Source organism: Saccopteryx bilineata, chromosome 2, assembly GCF_036850765.1.
Source record: "Saccopteryx bilineata isolate mSacBil1 chromosome 2, mSacBil1_pri_phased_curated, whole genome shotgun sequence".
In the NCBI taxonomy this organism is placed as follows: Eukaryota; Metazoa; Chordata; class Mammalia; order Chiroptera; family Emballonuridae; genus Saccopteryx; species Saccopteryx bilineata.
The window spans coordinates 278,999,075-279,020,559 of NC_089491.1; the positions used below are offsets into that span (position 1 = coordinate 278,999,075).

The 21,485-nt window shown below is 56.2% G+C and overlaps 1 protein-coding gene across 2 annotated transcripts in view; it reads right to left on the minus strand.

Moving 5' to 3' along the window:
* Positions 1–12,696: 12,696 nt before the first annotated feature.
* The window catches only part of LMX1A (LIM homeobox transcription factor 1 alpha), a 124,619-nt gene continuing 115,830 nt past the window's right edge, over positions 12,697–21,485 (minus strand). For both annotated transcript variants that reach the window (XM_066255097.1, XM_066255096.1), the window contains exons 6-9: positions 20,606–20,683; positions 19,303–19,369; positions 16,854–17,024; positions 12,697–14,864 (exon numbers count right to left, since the gene is read on the minus strand). In XM_066255097.1, coding sequence (XP_066111194.1) covers positions 14,704–14,864; positions 16,854–17,024; positions 19,303–19,369; positions 20,606–20,683 — 477 coding nt within the window. In that variant the 3' untranslated portion in view covers positions 12,697–14,703. The remainder of the gene's footprint in view (positions 14,865–16,853; positions 17,025–19,302; positions 19,370–20,605; positions 20,684–21,485) is intronic.

Genomic DNA, 21,485 nt, shown 5'->3' on the forward strand with positions numbered 1-21,485 from the left:
TCAAGTTCCACGCTCCGACCCGACAAAAGATACCTGGACCCAGGTAATCATTTCAAACGTGAGCTATTACCCGGCAGAGGAATGAATGTAATGGTGCCCCAGGAAGAGTGACGTTGAAAGAGCTGGGGTCTGAGTGCCAACGGCTCTGAGGTGGCAGCCCCAGGAACGGGCAGCAGAACCCTGGGTGAGTGGCACGGCCTCCTGGGCCTCCGTCTACTCACCGGAAAAATCAGACAGGACACGTGAGCGCTTCACTGGCTAGCAGAGAACAGACACACGTTCGTCTATTAAAGGCACGGGAGACTCGAAAGGAAAGGACCCCATCCCATCTGTCTCATCCCAGAGTCCCCCATACCTATGACCTTCTCTGTTCAAGGAGAATTTAGTGAGCACCTACTATGTGCCAAGGCACTGATCCGGGTGCTGGGGATTCAGCAAGGAACAAAACACACAGAAGCCTTCCCACTGGAGGACCTCCTATCTCAATGATGGAGATGCCATGAGCCAAATAAAAGAAATTAAAATGCACAGCGTATTGTTAGATGTTGAAAAGGATTATGGAATACGTATAAGAAATTGGGGGAGGGGGTTGGGTAGAAAGGAGGCATGAGTGACCATCCTTCTGACTTTCTCTGGACCTGAGGTTCTGTGAAATGACAACCTGGGAGGCTCTGAACCAGAAGGTGTCGCGGGACTCGTCTGCTTTTACAACCCCCTCCCCCCGTTTCCCTATGACGGAACACACTGGGTATGTGGTCGGATAGCTCCCCGGAGGTCACAGAGAGGGTGATTCCATCCACCTGCCCTTTGTCTGCCCCGCATCATGCTGGACACCACTAGGAGACACCGAAGTGGAGACCATCCCCTCACCCCGACACCGCTGAGCGCCTCACTGACAATTCCAGGTCTAAGTCCGCAGCGCGTGGGATACAGTGAAAGGCAGGCAGAGAATCATGAGGCTGGTCCCCAGGGGGTAGTAGGGGGCATCCTGCCCTTTGTCACTGATCCAGTGACAGCCCTTCACCAATCTGGGCCCCCACTGTTTACAAAGTTGCTTCTATCTGTGAAATATTATTTAATACGTTGATATGAGACAGATTGATTCATGCGCTCTTGCGAGGTGGCAGTTAAGCCGAGGGCCGCTTGGAATAAGCCACGGTGGAGGAGACCTCGTGGGAACCGGCAGACACTGCCGACCCGGCGTTGTGTCAGTCATAGATGGCAGCGAACTGGCTTACCCCGGACTATGGACTCCCCAGGCATGCTACAAATGGAGACTGCGCGTCGGCCCCGTATTGTTGGAATTCAGAGAAAAAGAAGGAGTTTGCAGCGTGGGGCGGCAGCGTGGAAATAGAAGTCTAGCTGGCTGGTGAAATCGAGGTGAGTGTGGGCTCCCCAAGGTTGTGGGTTCAATCCCTGGTCAGGGCACGTGTGGGACGCAACCAATGAGCGCACAACCAAGTGGAACAACAACACATGAACGCTTCCCTCTCTCTCTTTCTCTGCCTCTCTAAAATCAATGGCAGAGGTGGGGAGGGGTGCCGTGTGTGAGCACCTGGAGCAGGGGCCATGCTGGGCACATCATTCCCCATCATGAGACACTGGCTGGGAGTGTTGGAGGGGTGCGGATGGATCCCAGCCACCTACCAGATGGGGTGGGGGCTGGGGCACTCTCACGTGTCCATCAAGCTGGACCCAGAGGCTCAGGGCATAAGATACAGGAATGAAAAGATGGGGGTCGGAGCCCACTCACAAGAGGAGGACGCTAATATGAACCCAGCTTGAGACCCGGCACAAGTCAGCTGGTACCGAACTGTGCTGTAGCTACTTAACACAACAGGCACGCGAACCGGGAGGCGGAGACAAGAGCCACCTTCAGGAGTTTGGTTCAGTTTCCAAACAAAGTCCTCTGGGGAGGAAAAGGTAAATGTATCCACATCAGGTTCCTACCTTCCTTTTCTCAGAGCCTTACTATGCAAGATAACAGCTGCAACCCCATGCACAAGGATGACATTCCTGGTGTGTGTGTGCATGTGTGTGTGTGTGTGTGTGTGTGTGTGTGTGTGAAATGCCGTCTGTGGATGCCTCTGCACTGCTTCAGATCCTGCTGCTAATTGCTGTGGTCGGCTTCACACAGATACGATGGGACAGTTCCTCATCTCAGACCCTTCCCACGCATGCCTTGGGACCCCTCCGAAACCCACCTGGAGCCCTAACCTGGCACAGCCCGAAAGTCCAAGGGGGTTAACAGCCCACGGGCAAATTAGACCCCTGGCAGACAGGAACGGAGGGTGAATGCTTCCCCATGATCCCCCCATATCCCGCACGGAAGGTCTCGAGATGGCCTTTCCGGACACTCCTGGGGCTACCGGTGCGGTCAGGCAGCAGCCCCTGGACAGGTGCCCAGCCCCGTCCTCTCCGCTGTTAAATCTTTGACTCAGCTCTGCTTTCTGGGGGACCCAAGATGAGGCGAACTCCCTGACATGTTGCCTTGCAGACATAAATAAGAACAACAGACATCCTACCAGATGGCACTCCTGTGGGGTCCCCTGCCCACGCGGAGGCCTCGGCGGGTCAGCCTCATAGGAGGGATGGTCCTTCTCTGCTGTGACGTCCTCAGACCTCCTGTGCAGGCACCTGGCTCACTCAATGAGTCATGGAGGGAAGAGAAGGGAAGGGAGGAAGGACAGAGGGCACACACTACGTCCAGGGTGTTGGCATAGCTAGGGACTTAAAGGTCTAGTGTGTGGTCTGTAGAAATGCGTGTCCTCGAGACAGAGTCCAGGCTCCAGGCTCCAGGCTCCATACCCTGAGACCAGGCCACGAAGCACTGGGAACCGTTTTCCTGCAGTTTACAGGAGAAATGGCCCCGTGGAAGGTGGATGGACGGTCAAGGGCAGCAAGGCTTAGAAAGTGGCCGGTCCCTGTTAAGCTTTATGCAAATGCTAGTCAGTCCCCCAGTGCTGTGGCCCCAAGGTCTCAGACCTCCCTGTAAACACATTTCTGGATCATTTGCCTCTGGGAGGCCTCCAGGGGTGTAACCTCACCCCCCCCTCCCCCCCCCACACCCCCCCCCCCCCCCCCCGTCCTGCCGGCTGCTATCTGAAGCCCTTGAATGGCAGTCTCTCTGCCAATGGAAGATAAGGACATAGAAAAGGTGTTGACAATGAGCGTCACCGGCCTCACGGGAGCAGGCAGGTCCCGGGCTGCTGAGTGAGTGTGAGTGAAGACGGTGATGGGGTGCAGACACCTGCTCAACCCGGGGGCACAGCCAGGTCACCAGTGGGCCCAGGTCAAGAAATGGAGAGGGCCCTGGGGGCCAGGAGGGGGGGCTGGAATGCAAACCATTTCCCCCTTAGGAGAAAGGCCTCACCTGTGCTCACCTGGCCTTCCCTCCTCCCAGTCTCAAAGGTAGGAGGTAGGTCATGGAATGCCATCCACCAGGAGCCTCACAGCAGGGACGGTGGCCAGGGCGGGACACAGGGACTCTGGTCTGTCTCTCCATGAGGTGGAGCCCATTTCAGAAGAATTGGGCAGCCCTCCCCATGCCACATCTGCAGGAGGAGCCCATCTGAGAGCAGCCCCTGGGCAGAGACCCTGCTGGAGCAGACGCCAGCCTCGCCCCCCTCGCCCCCTCTCTCCTCCACCAGCCAGTACCCACCCCAGATCACCACGTGGGCTTCAGACCCAAAGGGCCAGGAGTTGGGACACTGCTGACAGGCTTCTAGAATCAGCGGGGACCCAGGCACATGGGGTGGGTGGCATACACAATAACAGCTGCAGCTACAAGTCCCAAGAAGTTGGGACATGGGGACATAGAGCGGGTGCCATCAGCATGGACCACCCTGGAGGGCCCCAGAGACAGCGGTAGGCGGGCGGTCATCAGTAAACACAGCTGACCAGAGGACCCACGTTTGCTCAGATGACCACCAGCTAGGAGGATCACGCAGATGCTGGCCCAGGGCACTGCCCCCACCTGGTCTCTGGGCCAGCTCTGTCTCTCCTCTAGGACATGGCTCGGATGTTTTCTGCAGAGCGAGCCCAGCCTCTCCGAGGAGACTGGCTTTTGTGCTCTGCTGTTTTCCCGGCCACCCAGTGCAGATGTTGGCTTTGCTGGGTGTCGTGTAGCGGCTGCCCTTATCTGTGTCTGCTTTTCTCCTGAATGAGAGCAGCATCCTGCCGGGTCCACCATGGCCCCGGTCCACAGCGTAGCGCAGGCTCGTGCATGGCGCCCGGGCTACGTTTGTTGGAGCGTATGAACAGCCCGCCCCGGGACACCCATCTGTTCCAGGGCCTGACCCGGCCATCCTGCTGGCTTCACGTCCAAACGAGATACCTGTTTCTCTCCATCTTTAGAACGGGCAAACGGCAGGTGTGGAGCTCTTGGACACTTCAATTAATTCAGCAACTAAGTCTGTTCCCTGCCAGGCACTGCGCTAGGGACTGCAGATTCTGTCTGGCGGGAAATCGCTGGTCACCTTTAGGTGTGTCTCTAATCTGCCTCCCATTCTTGAGCATCCAGAGCTCGTTCACCTCCCAGAGGCAGCTGTATTGCCCTAAACCTGGGCCATCAACAGGCCAAGGAGCAAGCAACTATCTAGTGGGTTAAAATGGAGGTACTGCAACATAGAAACTGTAGCGCATGAGGGTGGGCAGCGTCACCTGGATTCAACACCAACACCCGCGAGTCCTCTTCCGTAATGATGCACAACCCCACTGAGCTCTCTTCTCCACTTATTCCAGTATTTTCTGTGCGGCAAGTGTCGAGGGAAATGGAGAGAAGAAGAAGAGAAGCAGAGAGATGACACAGGAAAGTTGGAGGACTCAGCCCGCGGTGCCCCTGGCCACGCCCCCTCAGCCAAATGCTAGTTGTTTCCATTCTGAAGCCGCTGTCTGTTCAGCTCTGTCTGGCTCAGGACCGCAAAGACCTCCTGCCACCCAACTCGTTTTGTGCCTGAGTTTTTTTAGATGTCTGACGCAGTAGACCCCCACAGCGTGTGGCTGGTGAGCCCTTGATGTGTGGCTGGTGGGGCATGTTGAACAACACGGGATAGAGCAGGTTTATAAAATACATTATCAAAATTAATGTTATGTATTACTTCTGGCTTTTTTTTCTTTTTTTTTTTTACCATGACTCACGGATGATTTAAAATTACAGAGGGACCCTGGCCCATGGCTCAGTGGATAGAGCATCAGCCCCGGTGTATGGATATCCTGGGTTCAATTCCCAGTCAAGGCACACAGGAGAAGTGACCATCTGCTTCTCTCCCCTTCCTTCTTCCCCTTCTCTCTCTTTTCCCCTCCTGCAGCCAGTGGCTCAGTTGGTTTGAGTGGGACCCCGGCACTGAGGATAGCTCAGTGGCCTGAATGGTTAGCCTCAGGCACTAAAAATAGTTTGGTACTCGAGCATCGGCCCTTGATGGGGTTGCTAGGTGGATCCTGGTTGGGGTGCTGGTGAGAGTCTGCTTCCCTATTGCCCTTTCACCTAAAAAAATGGCACAGGGGGCTCTCATGTATACTTATCAGACAGTACAGACCTGCCCACATCTCAGTCTGCCTTCTGAGGGCCAGGTCAGCAGGGGCCTGGTTCCAGTCGTGTCCCTGACCCACGCATGGACTGTTCTCTTGGCCAGACACCCCACCATTTAGCTCCAAGCTACGGTCCCTGCCGGCCTTTGCGAGGCGAGGTCATTAAGGTGCAATCACTCAGAGCAAGCCCTTGCCCTCACCTGATAACATCACCGGGAACTCCTCGCCTGAAAGGTGATCTCCAGGCAAATCTCAGGCCATCAGGCCAGATCTAAGGACAAAGAGGGGCTGTTGATGGAATGTCCCCGTCCCTACAGGAAGGTCAACCCCCAAGCCATCCTTTCTCCTCTCCTCACCCGCCTGTCCCTGAGACCTTTACTTCCCCTGCGACTTTCCCCGAAGACCCCTGGTCTGCGAGTCCTGCAGCTCACTGCTCGGCCGGAGTCCTCGCTGGCCCCGCGGTAGGCCCCGATCAGCCTCCTCGGAACTCCTGGAGTTGTCCACCTGGCCAGGATGCATCCAGACACAGGCCTGACCTCCCACAGGGGGCTGACTCAATCCTCTTTCCATGTCCTGTGTTTGCATTTGTCAGAGGCGTCCTCCTGGACAGGAGAGGGCTGGACGTGGCAGCATTTCCTTGGTGTCCCCTATTTCCTCGGGTCCAAAAGGTCTGTAACTGCCCCTGTCAGACCAGTGACCAAGTCTTGTGATTTCTGCCACCAAACGATTCTACACGTTAGCCCCCCTTCCTCCCCGCCCCCCTACGCCAGGCCTCCGCTTTGCATTCTCAGTGACGACGGTGACTGCTACCTGGTTCCGGCCAGCTACGGGTCTTGTGCTTCTACACCTCGTACCAACGGGCAAGTACCCATCTTAGTCCCAACTCCTGTGAGGAACACAGAGATCTGAGGGTGGAAGAGTGGCCGGAAGAGGCAAGACAAAGCGAGCACATCTGAGTCCATGCCAGTCTCCGTCCTTCGTTGTGTTAAATACACTGGAAATACTTAATAATATATCTCATCTCCATCCTCTCCTCTCAGCTGTGTGAGGACAGGAGCTGAAGGTTGATCTTTCGGGATAAGCAGGCCACTTTCTAGGACGTGCTCGGGATAGGTGTGTGGCGTTGAATTACCCCCCCCTCCCCGGTGGATAAGTCCACTCTGTTATTAACTCACGCGAGGCCCTTCCCTGGTCTAATCTCACAGTCTATGTCTGTCCCTCCCCACCCCTGCTCCTGGGGCCACAATCTTCCAGCAGCTGTCCCCTAAGCAGGAGTGTTCTGCTCAAATTCTAGTTACTTCTTTCTGGACTGTCCTTCCCATCTGTGTCCCTGGCATTCTCATCTTCCAAGGCCTGGCTTAATGACCGCCTCCACCATGAAGCCACCTCCTCCTTCCCTTAGCCCCGATGACACTCAGCATACAAAAGCCCTGTTAGAGCTTACTAACCACCTGTTTACAAACCCTTTCTCACCAGCTAGAATGATTCTCTCTGGGGAAAGGTTGAATACCTCCAGAAAGCGTGGCTGGAAAACATCCACCACCAATATTTTATTTTATTTTATTTTATTTTATTGTATATAAGAGAATTAAAGGCCAAAGGTCCATTTCTCACAAAGCCGAGTTTTCAAATGGGAGCGCATGCACACTTCTGCAGCCCAGAGGGTGCGTGCAGAGATCGTCCTGAGGAAGGTCTGTCTGGAAGGCGGGGCAGGTGAGGGAACCACCTGTGGGCTGAGATTTGTCCCGTCAATGCTGAGTTTTGTACGGCATGCAGATGGATTCTCCAGCCGGAGTTTTAGGGAAACGATAAAAAAAAACAAAAAAACAGTGCTTTTGCTTCCCAAGTTTGCAACTAACTGGCAAATGTTACAGAGAGAATTAGCCAAATGGAGATATTTTTAAAAAAAAAAATACAGCTTTACTGGTAAATCTAAGTAAAGGGTGAAGCTCAGAGCTGTAGCTGCAGTCAGGATCCGTAACACAATCCTCATGAATGGAACTGTCTCCCAAATGCACATCTGTCCCAGAACCTTGGTTATGTGGCTAAACCAAGAACCCCCGAGGCTGAGTCCTGGCCACAGAGAGACGTCAAGATCCCCACCCCCAACCCAGCAGGTCTGAGCTCCATTTCCCCCAAACCGTCCAACACACACATTCGCCTCCTTCGAGGAGAAGCAAGTTGGGGGTGAGGAGAAAGGCCAGTAGCATTCTCCTCCCAGAAACTAGAGACCAGGGGGGTGACGGTTCTCTAAAATCAGTAAACAGCCCGGTGTGGGCACGATGTAGGAAGCGCAGTAATTCACCTCCACTTTGCCTCCCGAGGGAGCTATTCTTCTCCTGACCCCGTGACACTGCCCTCCACCACTCAAGGCAGAAAGGAACAGCCCCGATGCTCTTGGTATTTTTGTGTGCCTTTCTCTACTGCAGAACAGAAGCAGATGTCCTCAGAGGGACGTTCCTACCTCCTGTTTTCGGCAACTACAAAGAGCATTTGACTCCCACCTCTCCTGGATTCCCCAACACACCCACGTGATGACCATCCTCAGACTCTGTCCAAATGTCAGCCGGTACCTAGACTTAAGAGAAAATACCTGGCTGGCCAGGGGCATGTGATTTCTGGCCAAACCTCCTCCTCACTATGTGTGTGTGTGTGTGTGTATGTGTGTGTGCGCGTGCGTGCATACCTAGCATGTGCATACTATGTATGTGAATGTAGAGAATGTGTGTCCGTGTGTCTATGCGAACCATCTGATTTTAAAGTTGTGCTGGTGACTAGAGGCGGGACATGCAGGAAGTGGTGTATGGACTGCTGCACACTCTCCTTCAGGAGGGAGTCCGGGGGCTGGGGGTCCGATTCCTCATTGGCAGTAAATGCTCAAATAGACATGGGGACATTTAGAGAAGCCATTGGGAGAAGGTGGACAAATAAACCAGCCACCTTGACCTCCTTTCTCTATGGGGGATAAGAGGACCCGGGTCTAACATCTGTGGCCTCGGGCCATCTCCATGTTGTAGAGACACCAGGTAATCACCCCACCCTCTGTCTGTCTCACCTCCGTTGGGCACACCTGCTAGGAACACACCCTCTGGACTTTTCTCTCTTTATAGCCTGACGGGAACAAAGTGGGCTTAGCTTTCTTTCTAAATGGATTTGGCTTTGTCCATCAGAATCTGATTTCATGGTGAGGCAAAGAAACACAAAAACAATAGTGACTTTTAAAAAAAGTTTATTTCTCTCGCATGTACGTAAGTTAGAACACAGGTCTGTCAGGGCTAGTGTGAAAGCATGTCTCTCTGAAATCCTCAGGAAATGAGCCCCTTCCACTCGTTTCACCCTGGGCGACCTCCATTCACACGTTCACCTTGTGGCTCAAGATAGCTGCTCCAGCTCCTGCCATTTCATCTACATTCCAGCCAGGAAGAAGAAAGTGGTACAGGGAAGAAGAAAAGGGCAGGCACCTCCAAGGTACCCTATGACCCCTGCCACCTCACTGGTCAGGACTTAGGCAAATGAGCACCCTCAGACTGAAGTTTGAGAAAAGTCAGTTTTTTCCCCAAGTAACCTGGCACCAGCCCAAATGGAGGGGATTGTTTCAGAAGAGAATAGGTTAAGGGGAATGACTAACAGCCTCGGTCACACCTTGACCTGTATTAGCAAATTGCTGGTGATACACTCCTGTCACCAACACCTTAACCATCGGCCTCGTTCAAGGCCTCACAGTCCACCATTAGTCCACACTCCACTCCCACCAGAAGGGTCCCTATGCCTCTGCCCCTGCACAAGCCTGGTGCCCTTGCCTCTGTACTTCACCCACTCTGGTCCTTCGGTTTAGAATACCCTCCCTCTTCTCCATGTATCTTAACTCCGGCCAGCCCTGAAGGGTCAGCTCAAGCCCCACCCCTTTTTGGGGAAGCCTCTTCTGCCCTTTGCCCAACAACTTCTCTTTTCCAATGCCCAGAACACCCGTCATGTGTGCCAGCAATCTGACACCTGGCACAGAGGTTGCCTTCCTGGGCACATGATTGACTTTCATCTGTATAGATCATGAGCTCCCTATAGGCAGCAAAGGTGGTATGACACCTCTGTACCCCTCACGGTCATCCCTGGACACACGCATGTGCTCCCAGATGTCGACCCACCTGCCACTTAGACATCAGGGCGGGGGACAAGCAGTAGGCCAGCACCAGGACAAATGAACAAGAAACTCGACTCTGCAATCTGGGGCTTCATTTCTCTGAGCTACAGGCTTCTCGTTGATAAAATGAAGGAAATAACACCTGCCTGATCAAATCCAGAGTTGTGGTGAGGAGCACACACACACACACACACACACACACACACCCTCAGCACAATGCGAACCACCACAAAAACGGTCAGTATGCAGCTTCTGTTAGGATTTCTTTTTTCCTGCAAACAAGTGAAACAAACTCAGACTAACGGGCACAAAAGGGTCTTTATTGGAGTCACAGGGCATCTGGGGACTGTGCTAGCACCAGGTGAGAGCAGGACGGCTCAGGGGTCTGGCTGGTGGGAGCTGCTTGGCCGTCCTGCAGGTGCGCCTCCAGAAATGAACTGGCACCCGACAGGTGTGGATGTGGTCCCAGTCCCTCAGACTCAAGGGCTGGGACAGGGTTTGCTTCTGTGACCCCACACCGTGGGGTCAGTCCCACAGAGTCTGCACACGATGGAAGAAGGTCCAGTCCCCCAAGGAAGCCCCGGTGAGGTTATCAGGAACAGAGTGGACGGAGGCTGAGGCCAGGAAACGGCAGTGACCACATCAGGGATTGCTCAGCATGGGCCCCTGGGTGACGGTGGCCCTGCCTTTGATCCTGAAGACATTTTGCCCCATAAGCAATATTTTAGACCTTATCAGCGGACACCTGGGTATTAGTTCATCATATTCTTTCCAACCCCGGCACTTAAAGCAAGACCTTCTAGAGCGGAGAAACAGGTTTACTACGTGATGGGGGACGGCCCTGAGGAGAGGAGGGTCTCCCCTCCGCTGTCACCTGCCTGACCTTCCTGACGAGGCCACACCTCCCGACATCCCTCTTATAGCTCTCTGTCACCTCCTGGGACTCTTCATGCAAGTCTGGCTGAGCAGGGCTGGGTTCACACCGTCCCCCGGGAAGAGGTCGTCTCCATGCAGGCAGGCCCAAGGCCTCTCTGAGCTCCCCTGACTTTCTCTGACCTTCCCGGTCCCCCGGGAAGAGGTCATCTCCATGCAGGCAGGCCCAAGGCCTCTCTGAGCTCCCCTGACTTTCTCTGACCTTCCCGGAGCCTGGCATACTCAGGGTGCTCAGGGAACACTTTTACTGAATGAATTAAATACGTGAATAAGGTGCCACAAAGGCCCAATCGCTCAACTACACAAGTTGGGAGTGTGGGTGGTACCACCCATCAGGGGAAAGTTCCCTCCTAGGTACATGGGGTGGCTGGGGGTGGGGAACAGATTAGCTAATGCACCAGCCACCGGGGGCTGGGTCACTGTAGGCTCCCCCACCCCCATCCCCATCGCCAGAATCCCCACAGCTGCTGGCAGAGGAAGGGAGTTCTCGCCCTGATCTGGGGTACGGCTTCCTGCCTGTGGGCGTCCACCCGAGCAGGACGCTACTTTTTATAGGTGAACAAATGGAGGCATGGAGCAGTGCTCAAGGTCGCACACCTAGGAAACTTCAAATCAACCCAGTTCCAGGCCAGGGATCTCCAACGGTCCACGTCACCCATAGGTAAAGTGGACCCATGTCTATTTAGCATAAACATCTCAAGGACTCTAGTCATAGAATAAAATGTTGCAACATGGTAAAAAAAAAAAAGGGGGGGGGTGTAGTGGCTGGGGTGGGATTCAGGAAAATAAAGTATCAATTCCATTTGTTCAGTTGTAACAGTGGAAGTGTTGCTGTAGTTACATTGTGTTGGGTTGCCCCAGTTAGGGTTGTCGGAATATATTTTTTAGGGGGGGCAGGGGGAGATGCTTTGATTTCCCTTGTTGTTCAGCTAAAAGTAGGTTGTGTCTTTGGATCCAACAAATTAATTCTGCTTCCTCCTACTTCTGTTCCACCTTAGGTCAACTCCCAAAGCTACCTACAGATTCAGCAAGGGCTCTCAGCCTACAGATCAGGGTCTCACTCTCATCCGAGCCCTGCTGTCCGTCCGCCCATGTCCCAGGTGACAACCAAGTGACGGCTCCTGGTTGGGGTCAGGGTTGTCCGTGTGTCTTTGGAACCGGAATGTCACCTGCACGCCCTTAAGCAAAAGCAAAAGCAAACCCAAACCCAAACCACCCCCTACAACAGTGACTCTGGCCATATGAGACCCACAGTGACACTGAAGTTATGGTGGGACGTGGCCAGGTGCCTCCTCATCTCTGTGAACGGGGGCCTCTTCTCTCTCTCCAGTGCGGTCTGAAACCCCTCCCCCCCACAGCCTTCCATCAGCGACCCTCACAAGAGCAGGGTCTGGCCAGCACCATGTGACACATGTTGGCATGTGCACCTCACGCGTCACCCTGACCCTCTGGGTCGCGGCAGGGCTGGGCCTGGGCTGCGGCGGAACAGGGGCTCCGCAGAGCAGAGCCACTCACCCAAGGCCACACAGGCAGGAACGGGGCCTGAGATGTAGACCTGGACGTGCCCACTGTCAACCCAAAGAGGAAGGAGAAACAGATGGAGACAGGCGGGCCCTGGAACAGCCGGAAGCCACGAGCAACACCCGGTGACACATGGCAGAGGGGTGCTCTTGCAGCCCGAACCCCGACCCCCGGATCCTTCATGTGAGCACTACAGACATTTCTGTTGAGACTGAGCTATTCTAAACTTGGGGGGAGGGGTTGTTGCGGCAGGTAGCCCTTGCCCGTGACTCTGCTCTGGGTCCCAAGCACAGGTCCCAGAACGCACATCACACCCTCCTCTGCCTCCATGGACGTGACTGTGAGGACGGACCGTCCCAGGCCCTCCTTCTGTGGGGTCTTCACACCTACTTCGGCAGGAGGCTGAAGTCACTCTTTCCCACCACGTAAAGCTCTGCCCTGAGTTCAGCCCCATGTCCCTGTCGACAGAACACCCGTGCTGACCCCCGGTCCCCCGCCCGCCATCCAGGCCCCTGAATGAACCACAGCTCATGTGTAAGAGGTTTTTTACTTCCATCTTGGTTGCCAGGGTTAAGGAGTGGCACGGAATCTCTGTTCGGTTCACTCATAGGGTCTCCGCTACATTCTCCAAGGGCCCCTTCCATGGAGGCCTGCGGGCCCCATGGCATCTGCCCAGTGTCCACCCACCAGGCTGGGTGGGGTTTATTGGTGGTTTGCATAAATTATTAACAAGAGCACAACTATCACACAACGTGGACGCTACTGTAAGTGGGCCTGTTCCCTCTGGCTCGACTGACAGGTATGGGGTTGAGCTGCTGGGCCCCAGGCTCTACTGACCGGTGACGTCCCCAACAGGGAGGCCAGCCCTGTCCTGTACCGGTCCCATAGCTCTCGGGGGAGTCCCAGCTGAGCCCCCATCTTTCCCATCACCTCGTTCCGGTTCCTCAGCCATCTGGGCACAGAAGCAGCCCGTGTTAGCACCACATGGAGAAAGGGGCGGGCAACTGTCCCCGTGTACAATGGCAGCTGGGTCGCCTGTGCTCAGGGTCGGAACAGTGAGCCTGAGGAAGGGCCCCAGCCTCCACCTGGACCCCTAGGCCTCTGTGAGCTCCGGACACAGACCCACAGAACAGGGGCCGGCACACTTTGTATGAAGGCACAGAGAGCAGGCATTCTGGGCTTTCTGGGCCACACACACACCCCATGGCAGTCTCCTTCTCTTTTTCTCTATGTATTTTTACAGCCCTTAAAACTGTAGAAATCATTCTTACAGGGCAGGCCATAAACACAGGCTGTCGCTTGCCAATCCCGGTCTGAACAGCACAATGCCTTTGTCCATCCCCTCAGCCACAGCCTCCTCCCCCTGCCTGAAGGGCTCTGGGTCCCCCAGCTGTCCTGCCCTGCTGTCTTCAGCCCAGGCTTTGCAGAAGGGACCTCGGAGGAAGAGTTGTCCTCAGGGTGCAGGAGCCCCCCACCTCTGCAGTCTCAGGGTCTGCCTTTGCCAAGTGACTGGTCCAGTTGTATTTTAAACAAATCACAGGTGTTGGTCTCAGCCCTGCTCATGTGTCCTGGGAGGCGAGGGCGGATTAGGCCTCAGGGCCCCCAGGGAGGTAGGTGCATGCTGTCAGCCTCACTACCCCCTTGCAAAGGATGATGACCATCAAGTGCAGAACTAACCTGCCTGGCAGTGCCAACGACCATGTGTCAGAATTTAAAAGAAAGCGGAAGCGTCTAGTCTCTACACGTTCTAGGGCCATAATCAGGGAAGATTCTGGCTCCCAGGCCCAGGGATCCATCCCCACAGGGGCAAACGCCCACCATGCAAGAACACTGCCCACTGGCCGCCTGGCACCCCTGCCCAGGCCTCGGGGACGCTCCCTGACAGCAGAACCCGGAGCTGCGGGGGCCGGGTGCTGCAGCCCTCTCCGCCCTGCCGACAAGTCTCTCCAAACTAAAAATAAAAGTTTATAAAAGTAAATCATCTCATTTTATAACTTAAGTGCATCAAGCATTTCCTTAAATATAGCTCACACGGAAAATAAAGTCACTTTCGCTGTACAGTTGGTGTTGGCCTTAATTACGAATAAACTTTGATGATAAAGTAGGAAAGGTTACATACTTCACACACACACACACACATCTATCTGTCTGTCTGTCTGTCTGCCTGCCTGCCTGCCTGCCTGCCTACGGGTCATAGGGATGAACGGACATATACACCTCTCGACAAGCGCTTCTCCCTCCACCCACCCCAGTGGTGGGAAGTGGCTGGGGTGTCTCTAGGTATCTAGTCTGCATGATGACAGTGTCTACGTTAATCGTCCCTGTCCTTTAAGTGATAAACACGCCTGCACACCTAACACTAAGACTCTTATTAGAAACGTTAAAACTAAGCAATCCATTAGGTATCCAGTCTTTGGAAATGCCAACCTACCTACCCCAGGGCTTCATACAACAGCATCCCCGACCAAACACCCTCCCCAGCCCGCCTCCTCCCGGCCACCCCATTCTCAAGCCGGCTGACCCCGTCCCCCGGCCTGGGTGTTCCGGACAGAGCCTAGCCTCCGGGCTCCAGAAGGGACAACTCAAGAGGTAAAGTAAGAATTCTGCATGGAGTACAGGTGGTCAATGGGGTTCCCCACTCGGGATTGCAGAGGCCCGGCTTCCGAGGTTGCTAGGAAACAGTCACCCAGGTTACTAAGGGAGGTGTCGTCACTATCCAGGTCGTGGAAAAGGGGTTCGGCACCTGAAACGAAGAGGAAACGAGGGGGTGTGAGGGAGGGCATGGACGCGGGGACTCGCCTCAGGGCTGGGGCACGTGGCAGCAGCCTCCCACGAGCATGGGCTGAGCACGTCGTATCCTGGTGAAGCCTGCACCTGGGGGGGGGGGGGGTGAGCTACACAAAAACGAACAAGGAGGAGGGGACATGGCCCCCGCCCACAGAACCAAGGGCTCGTGTCCAGAGTGCAACAGCTAAAAACAACAGAACACCAAGCCCAGGGCACCATGGCAGGTGCCAGCCAGCATGGTGAGTCAGGGAGTGCGGGGGGCGGCCCTCTGGGTGGACAGGGCTCCTCCAGGGCCCAGGAGGCAAACGGGTCCCCTGAAGGAGGCAGGGTGAGGAAACAGACGTGGGCTCTGGGAGCAGCTCGGGCACTGTCCCATGATCACACACGCTCGGGTGCACACAGTGCCCCTGCTCCTCCGAATCCATACCGGGCCCACCCTTGACTCACTGCCAGCCCTGCCGGAGAAACCCCGACAGCCAGCTGAGGATGGGCTGGGGACCGCGGTGACCAGAGCTATGTGCCCTTCGGGACAGGTGAAAACTGAAGTGTCTTAGGTTTGTCCTGTGGCTTTAATTATTCATTTCACCCAAGGGTCCCTCGGGGGGGCCTCTGTGGAACAGGACCCCCTGGGACTCTGGAAACATTTACACATTTTCACAAAAACCACTTGTCCTGTTTCCCCACCACTGCCAAGTGAGACAGATGGGCACAGGGGTGGCACATGTCCTTTCAGTGGGGCAAACACCCACACAGGAATGAAGGGGGAGGTGGGCCCCTGAGGCCCTGCAGAGGCTGGGGGCTTCACCGTTGCCTGGGAAGACGGGATGCACTTGAACCAAAAGAGGATTTGGTAAAAATAAAGGCAAAAAAAACAAGTTGTCTGACCCAATCTGTGAGCTGGGGCGTATGTTTCTGACATGAACAGTTGGAAGGCTTGACGGATAAAACCTTTTTTAGCTATCAAGGTTCTCCGCTGCGAGGTTTCACCATATAGGTGAGCGCGTAGCATCAGCCGCTGACCTCTTCTGTGTAAAGTGCAATGCCCTGTATCTGGGCCTGAGCTTGGACATCAGCCGACCACTCCTGGAGCTCACCCACCCCATCAGGGTGCCCAGACCCCAGCAGCTGCCCATGAGCACATGGAGGGCTCAGCTCTCTCCATACCAGCATTTAAAGCAGCCCCAGGGCATAGGGTGGGCATGGGAAGTGGGGGGCCCTTCTCACTGCACAAGCGAGCTTGCGCTTCAGGAATTACAGAACACCGTACAGGTGTCCGTCCCACTCCAGTCAGAACACTGCTTCCTGGGACTGGGTAGACTTCCTTCCTGCGAGAGCTCGCTGCCCGCGGGCCTCCCGCCTGGATGGCGCTGGCAGCACCGCTCTCAGAGTGGAGAGACGAGAGATTCGACCGCAGCGGGCAGCTCTACAAGGGGAGCACCACCCCTGGCTTAGCACTAACGAACGAGGCGGCGGCCCCAAAAGGGGCGCGAGAGGAAATCCAGCTGCCGGACCTGGGTGCTGGTCTTCCTCCACTGGCCTGTGGTCGGGGCCCCGCGACACTTTGTGGGCCCTCACTGGGCTTCGCAGCTGCAGGCAGCCTCTGGGAACCGGGCAGACGCATTTGGGAGGGAACGAGAAACCCCTGAGAGCAGGTTGTGAGAGGTCCCGTCGGGTGGTCAGCCCGTGGACCAGCAAGGGTCACCTGAGGGGACAGGGGACGGGGCTGGAGGGTGGCTGAACTTGGAGCACGTCCTTGAAACGTATCATTAAAACCAAGGCAAGTGTCACGGAGGGTCCTCTTGGAGGGCGGTGACCATGAATGCCGGGCAGCCACAGTGAGGTCCCTGCACTTCCTGGGTCTTGGTTTCTTGTTTATGAAGTGGACAGGGAGGGGGTGGCGTTGCTGGTTCCCAGTCTGTGCCCCCGCCGTGGAGTGCCCTCTTACCGTAGGGGTGCATGTGGTCCCCAGGCATCTGGGGAGGGGTGAGACCCTGCCGGAAGGGGTCCGCGCTGTAGACGCTCTGCTCGATGGCCAGGAGCTGCTGTGGGGTGGGCAGAGCTGTGTAGGGGTTCATGATCCCTTCCAGCCCGGCGCTCCCGCCACCGTTTGTCTGAGCTGCAGGACAAAGCAGAAGGCAGGTCACCCTCCCGCTGGGAGAGAGAGGGACACAGAGCATCTTCCGCAGGTCACAGTCCCCATTTGAGGGGTCCCCGCTCAACACTGGTCTTCCCTGCACCTCCGTAAAGACACGGGAGAGAAAGGACAGCTGGGTGGAGCACAGGGGACCCTGGACTTGCAGAGGGATAGGCTGGATCCGGAACCCGCCATTACCCAGCCATGTGGGCATCGCAGGGCAGCTTCAGTGTCCCCAGAATATGGCAGCGGGCGTCCCCAGAGCAGTGTGTGATTCCAGAGTGAGGAGCAGAAACCTCCACCTCTTCTATGCCATCACCTGAGAAGTCACCCCCTAGGTCAGCCCTATTCAGTGTCCGAGGACTCTCCGGGCTGTAACCACCAGGTGACGAGCATTACGTCATTGAGGGCCACCTTGTGGGGTGGTGACCATACAAGCTGGGCCACCACGGCTAAAATAATTTTATCTCACTTCCTGAGTCTCAGTTAGAAGGGACAGAAATGAGGTGATATCGGTGGGTCCCAGCCTGTGCCTTACAAGGGCCATCAGGGGTCACCGTGGAGGACAGGGATGGGAAACAGTGGGGAACCTGGAGAACTCCCTTGAAATATGTCATTTAAACAAAAGGCGTCTGATGGAATTCTTTGCAGCCACTGGAGTGGACGGATCTCAAGGGCCTTTCAGCCTTCCCCATGAGGAGCCCCTCAGTCAGGGGAGGTCGTGACCCCAGCCAGCCAACCTTGTGGGGCTGGGTGAAGACTACAGGAGACCACGCATGTGTTCTCTGGAACTACAGCTGGCCACGCGCACAGAATCGACGAGACAGGGATGTCTCGGTCCCTGCCCCTGAGGCGGCTCGCCGAGGCTCCCTGGATGTGGTCCACTAACTCGGGCCGTCTCCCAGCTCCTGCTTCCTCGGCTGGCGCTCCCAGGAGATTCCCTCGGTGTCCTCCAAGGTCCCACGTGCCACGTGCGCCAGTTCTCCTGAACTCTTCCTCAGGCCTGCGAGTCTCTGCGGAGCACCTGCGTGGCTCTCCCCGTAAAGCCCTCTCGGGCCTGTGACCTTCTTTGGACATCACAGGGTCCTGGACAACAGGGCACCCGAGGAGCAAGGAGATGGGGAGGCTGGTTCCAGCTCACTCAGCATGGTGGGTGGACGGGGGCGGGCTCCGGTCACCTGAGGGACCGTGGCTCCTCCTTCTACAGCATCTGCCCTGTCTCATGTCCCCCCTGAGCAGCCGTCTAGTGGTAAGGAATTTAAAGGGCCTCTTGACTGCAGAGTCAAGCCCCAGACTGAGCCCAGGTTAACAATCAAGCCCAAGGCCTGGTCCATGCAGGGACAAGGGGCTCTGTTAGGGGCCTGAGAACCAAAACCACGTTCTGTGGCCTTCCAGGTGTGGCCTGCAGACCACCCTGGACCTTAGGAACCAGATCTGTGTGGTACCAAAGGCCGGCGATGCACGTGCAGGTTACGGTGTGACCATCCCCGTTTGGGGAGCACGCAGGCCACTCAGGGGATCTGCCTGGGTGGCTGAGTTGTGGGGCACATTCCTTCAACCACAACCTTGTTCCCAGTTATTCTTGGCTTTTTTTTTTCTTTTAACTTCCTTGAAGAGTCCCTCCCCTCTCCTTGTACCACGTCTTTTAGAAACTGAGGGTTCACGCAGGTAGGGGTGAGTGAAGGCAGCATGGCCTCGTGGAATCTGGAATCAGAGAGGGGATCTTGGTCCCAGCTGGTCCCCTCCTCATCTGAGACCTCAGTCAGCCTTGCAGACCCTTTCATAACTCCTCCGCTCACCTCAGGCATGGCTGTTGAAGAGTCAGGCCAGCAGGCGAGAGAGCACACCGTGAACTATAAACGTGCTCCGCAAAGTGGGAGGTCTTTAGTTTACTCTCATTATTTCCACCATTTTATGTGATTTGGGCAAGGGCTAAGTAACAGTGCCATCTTCTATTGAGTTGATTTGCCCGGAGGACGGGGGACCAGGCAGGACGCCGACACTGCAAAGGGGTCAGGGCCAGGAGCTTTCAACAAGGTCACCGCCCCTTCCCGAAGGCAGGTCCAGGCCGGACAGCTGGTGCCCTCAATCCGAGCACAGCTCCTTGGGCTCAGTTCTCAATGGAAGTTCCCCAATCCCACAAGAGTGTGGCCAGGGCTTCATGGAGCCCACAGGTGCCGTCCCAGGAGCTGGGCAGCGAGAGGCAGTGGCCAGAGAGGCCCGGCCTCAGCGAGGCCAGTGGGAGGAGGAGCCCACCTACCGGAGCTCAGCCTCTGGGTGTTCTGCTGATCCTGCTGCTGCTGCTGCCGCCGGGCCAGCTTCTTCATCTGACAAGGAGAAGACCACGGGTTAGACGCCAGGGGACCGACCCGGGCCACCGGGACAGGCTCGCGCGGAAGGAGAGGGACCCTGTTCTCAGCCGTGACTCCCAGAGGAGCCACACTCGAAGCTGGGCCTGCGGTCCACGTGTCACTGCTCTGTCTCCGCCGTGGACTGACCGCCAGTCGGACAGCCACGGGGTCTCAGCAGGAGCAGGGATTTCCTCTCCGCCAATAAAACGTGGTGCTCACGCTGTGACGGTGTGAGGTGATGATGTGATGGACGAGTGTGTGTGTGTGTGGGGGGGGTGCTGCAGCCCAGCAAGGGGCTGCCAGAGACCAGGGGAGCACACACACCTCCTGGAAGGGACAGTGCAGCCCAATGGTTCTCAGACTGTTCTGTGGAATGCTAGGGCTCCATGAGAAGTTAGTATACACTTTGAATGAGTGAGTGAGTGTGTGTGTGTGTGTGTGTGTGTGTGTAGGCAGCACTAGGAGAAAAACAAATCCTCTATTGCAAGATCTCTCTGAGCTCAAACGTGCTCCTCTCAAACCTGCGGCACCAGAAACCTTTCCCCGGGAAAGCCCCGCCCTGAGGAGCTCAGGCGGGGGCGTGCTGCCTCTGACACTCAGGATCAGGTACTGAGCTGCTCATTTATCACCCACTGAGGATTAGGGCTCTAGAGCAATGGTTCACAGGACACACGCATGTTTGGGTCTAACACGCGTGAAGGCCTGAACGGGGCAAACAAGGCAGACGCCAATAGATCTGGCCCTACGCCGGGGGGCGGGGCGGCATCCACCCGGCCATGGTGTCGCCTAGGCCAGTCATACATGTGTCCCACAGGTGTCTCTTTGACACTCTGGAAAAGAACTCTGGGAGCCGGGTTCATAAATGGGACATCAAGAACCCGCTTTTTACCAACAGGCACAGAAAGACATTTGTTTCACACACACGGCTGGCCTGATTCACAGCGACAGCCATGAGGAAAATGAAAAAGCCTTTTCGCAGAAACAAATGCCCATCCCTCCCCCCGCCCCCGCGCCGGCCCTTGCAGGCCTCCATGCCTGACGTGATCGCCAGAACGAAACTCCCGAAGCAAGAGGAGCGTGCCCGAGCGAGCGAGTTCTGGTCAGAACACCCGTCTGCAAGTGCAGGGCCTGTGGCTGACCCCTCGGACACCAGCCGCACAGACACGGACAGACGGACGGACGGACGGACAGATGGGGCAAGAAGCCGGCTACCTTCGCTCGCTGGTTCTGGAACCACACCTGGACCACGCGGACGCTCAGCCCCGTCTCCGCAGCCAGCGTCTCCCTCACCTTGGAAAAAGGGGACGTTAGAAACCCAGCCACACTGGCGTCTTCCAGCAGAGGCGGACCCCCCTCCCCCCGCACACCACCCCCCCGCAGAGCGCGAGGACGGGTAACGGGCCGTCTCCTCTCCTCTAGGAGACAGCCAGCCTATGTCCACTGTTCGGCAAAACCCCAGCATGAGCACAGTGCCTCAGTCCCTCAGTCAGGTGGAGAGGGCCCGCCCCTCACCGGGGACACAGAGAGGGACAGCTGTCAGCTTGGTGGTGGACTTCAAGCGGTGCTCTGGCTTCTCTCCCGCTGGAAACCAGGCCTTTGAGGGGCTCTCGGACACACGCAAAGCGGTGCTCTAGCTGAACGGCGTGCCTGGGCACTAACCCACTTCCAGAGAACTTAGGGGAGGGAAGGTCCCTCGGCGAAAAACAACGGGTTCTCTCTTGCCCTCTCCTCCCATCTTAATCCACTGTCCTAAATCTTTGGTTCTGACCCTCAGAGCCCCAGGTGAGTGGGGTGTGTCACAATGAGGTATGTTCACTGTTCTCCTGCATGAGCCCAACACGGAGAGAATAAGATAAGGGTATCTGGGGTCCAGCAGGGCGGACAGCTCTGGAGCAGGTGCACAGCCCAGGGCCCTGCAGAGATGGGGCAAGAGGGACAGCCACCATGGCAACGTGTGTTGACACATGGACCCTCCATGCAGGTGCATGGCACAGGGCTGGAGAGATAGGGCCCCCTCTCTGTTGGATTCTCGGTTGAATAAAGGCATCAGGGGGATGACCAGGGGGGCCTTGGGAATGACCTGCCTCCATCA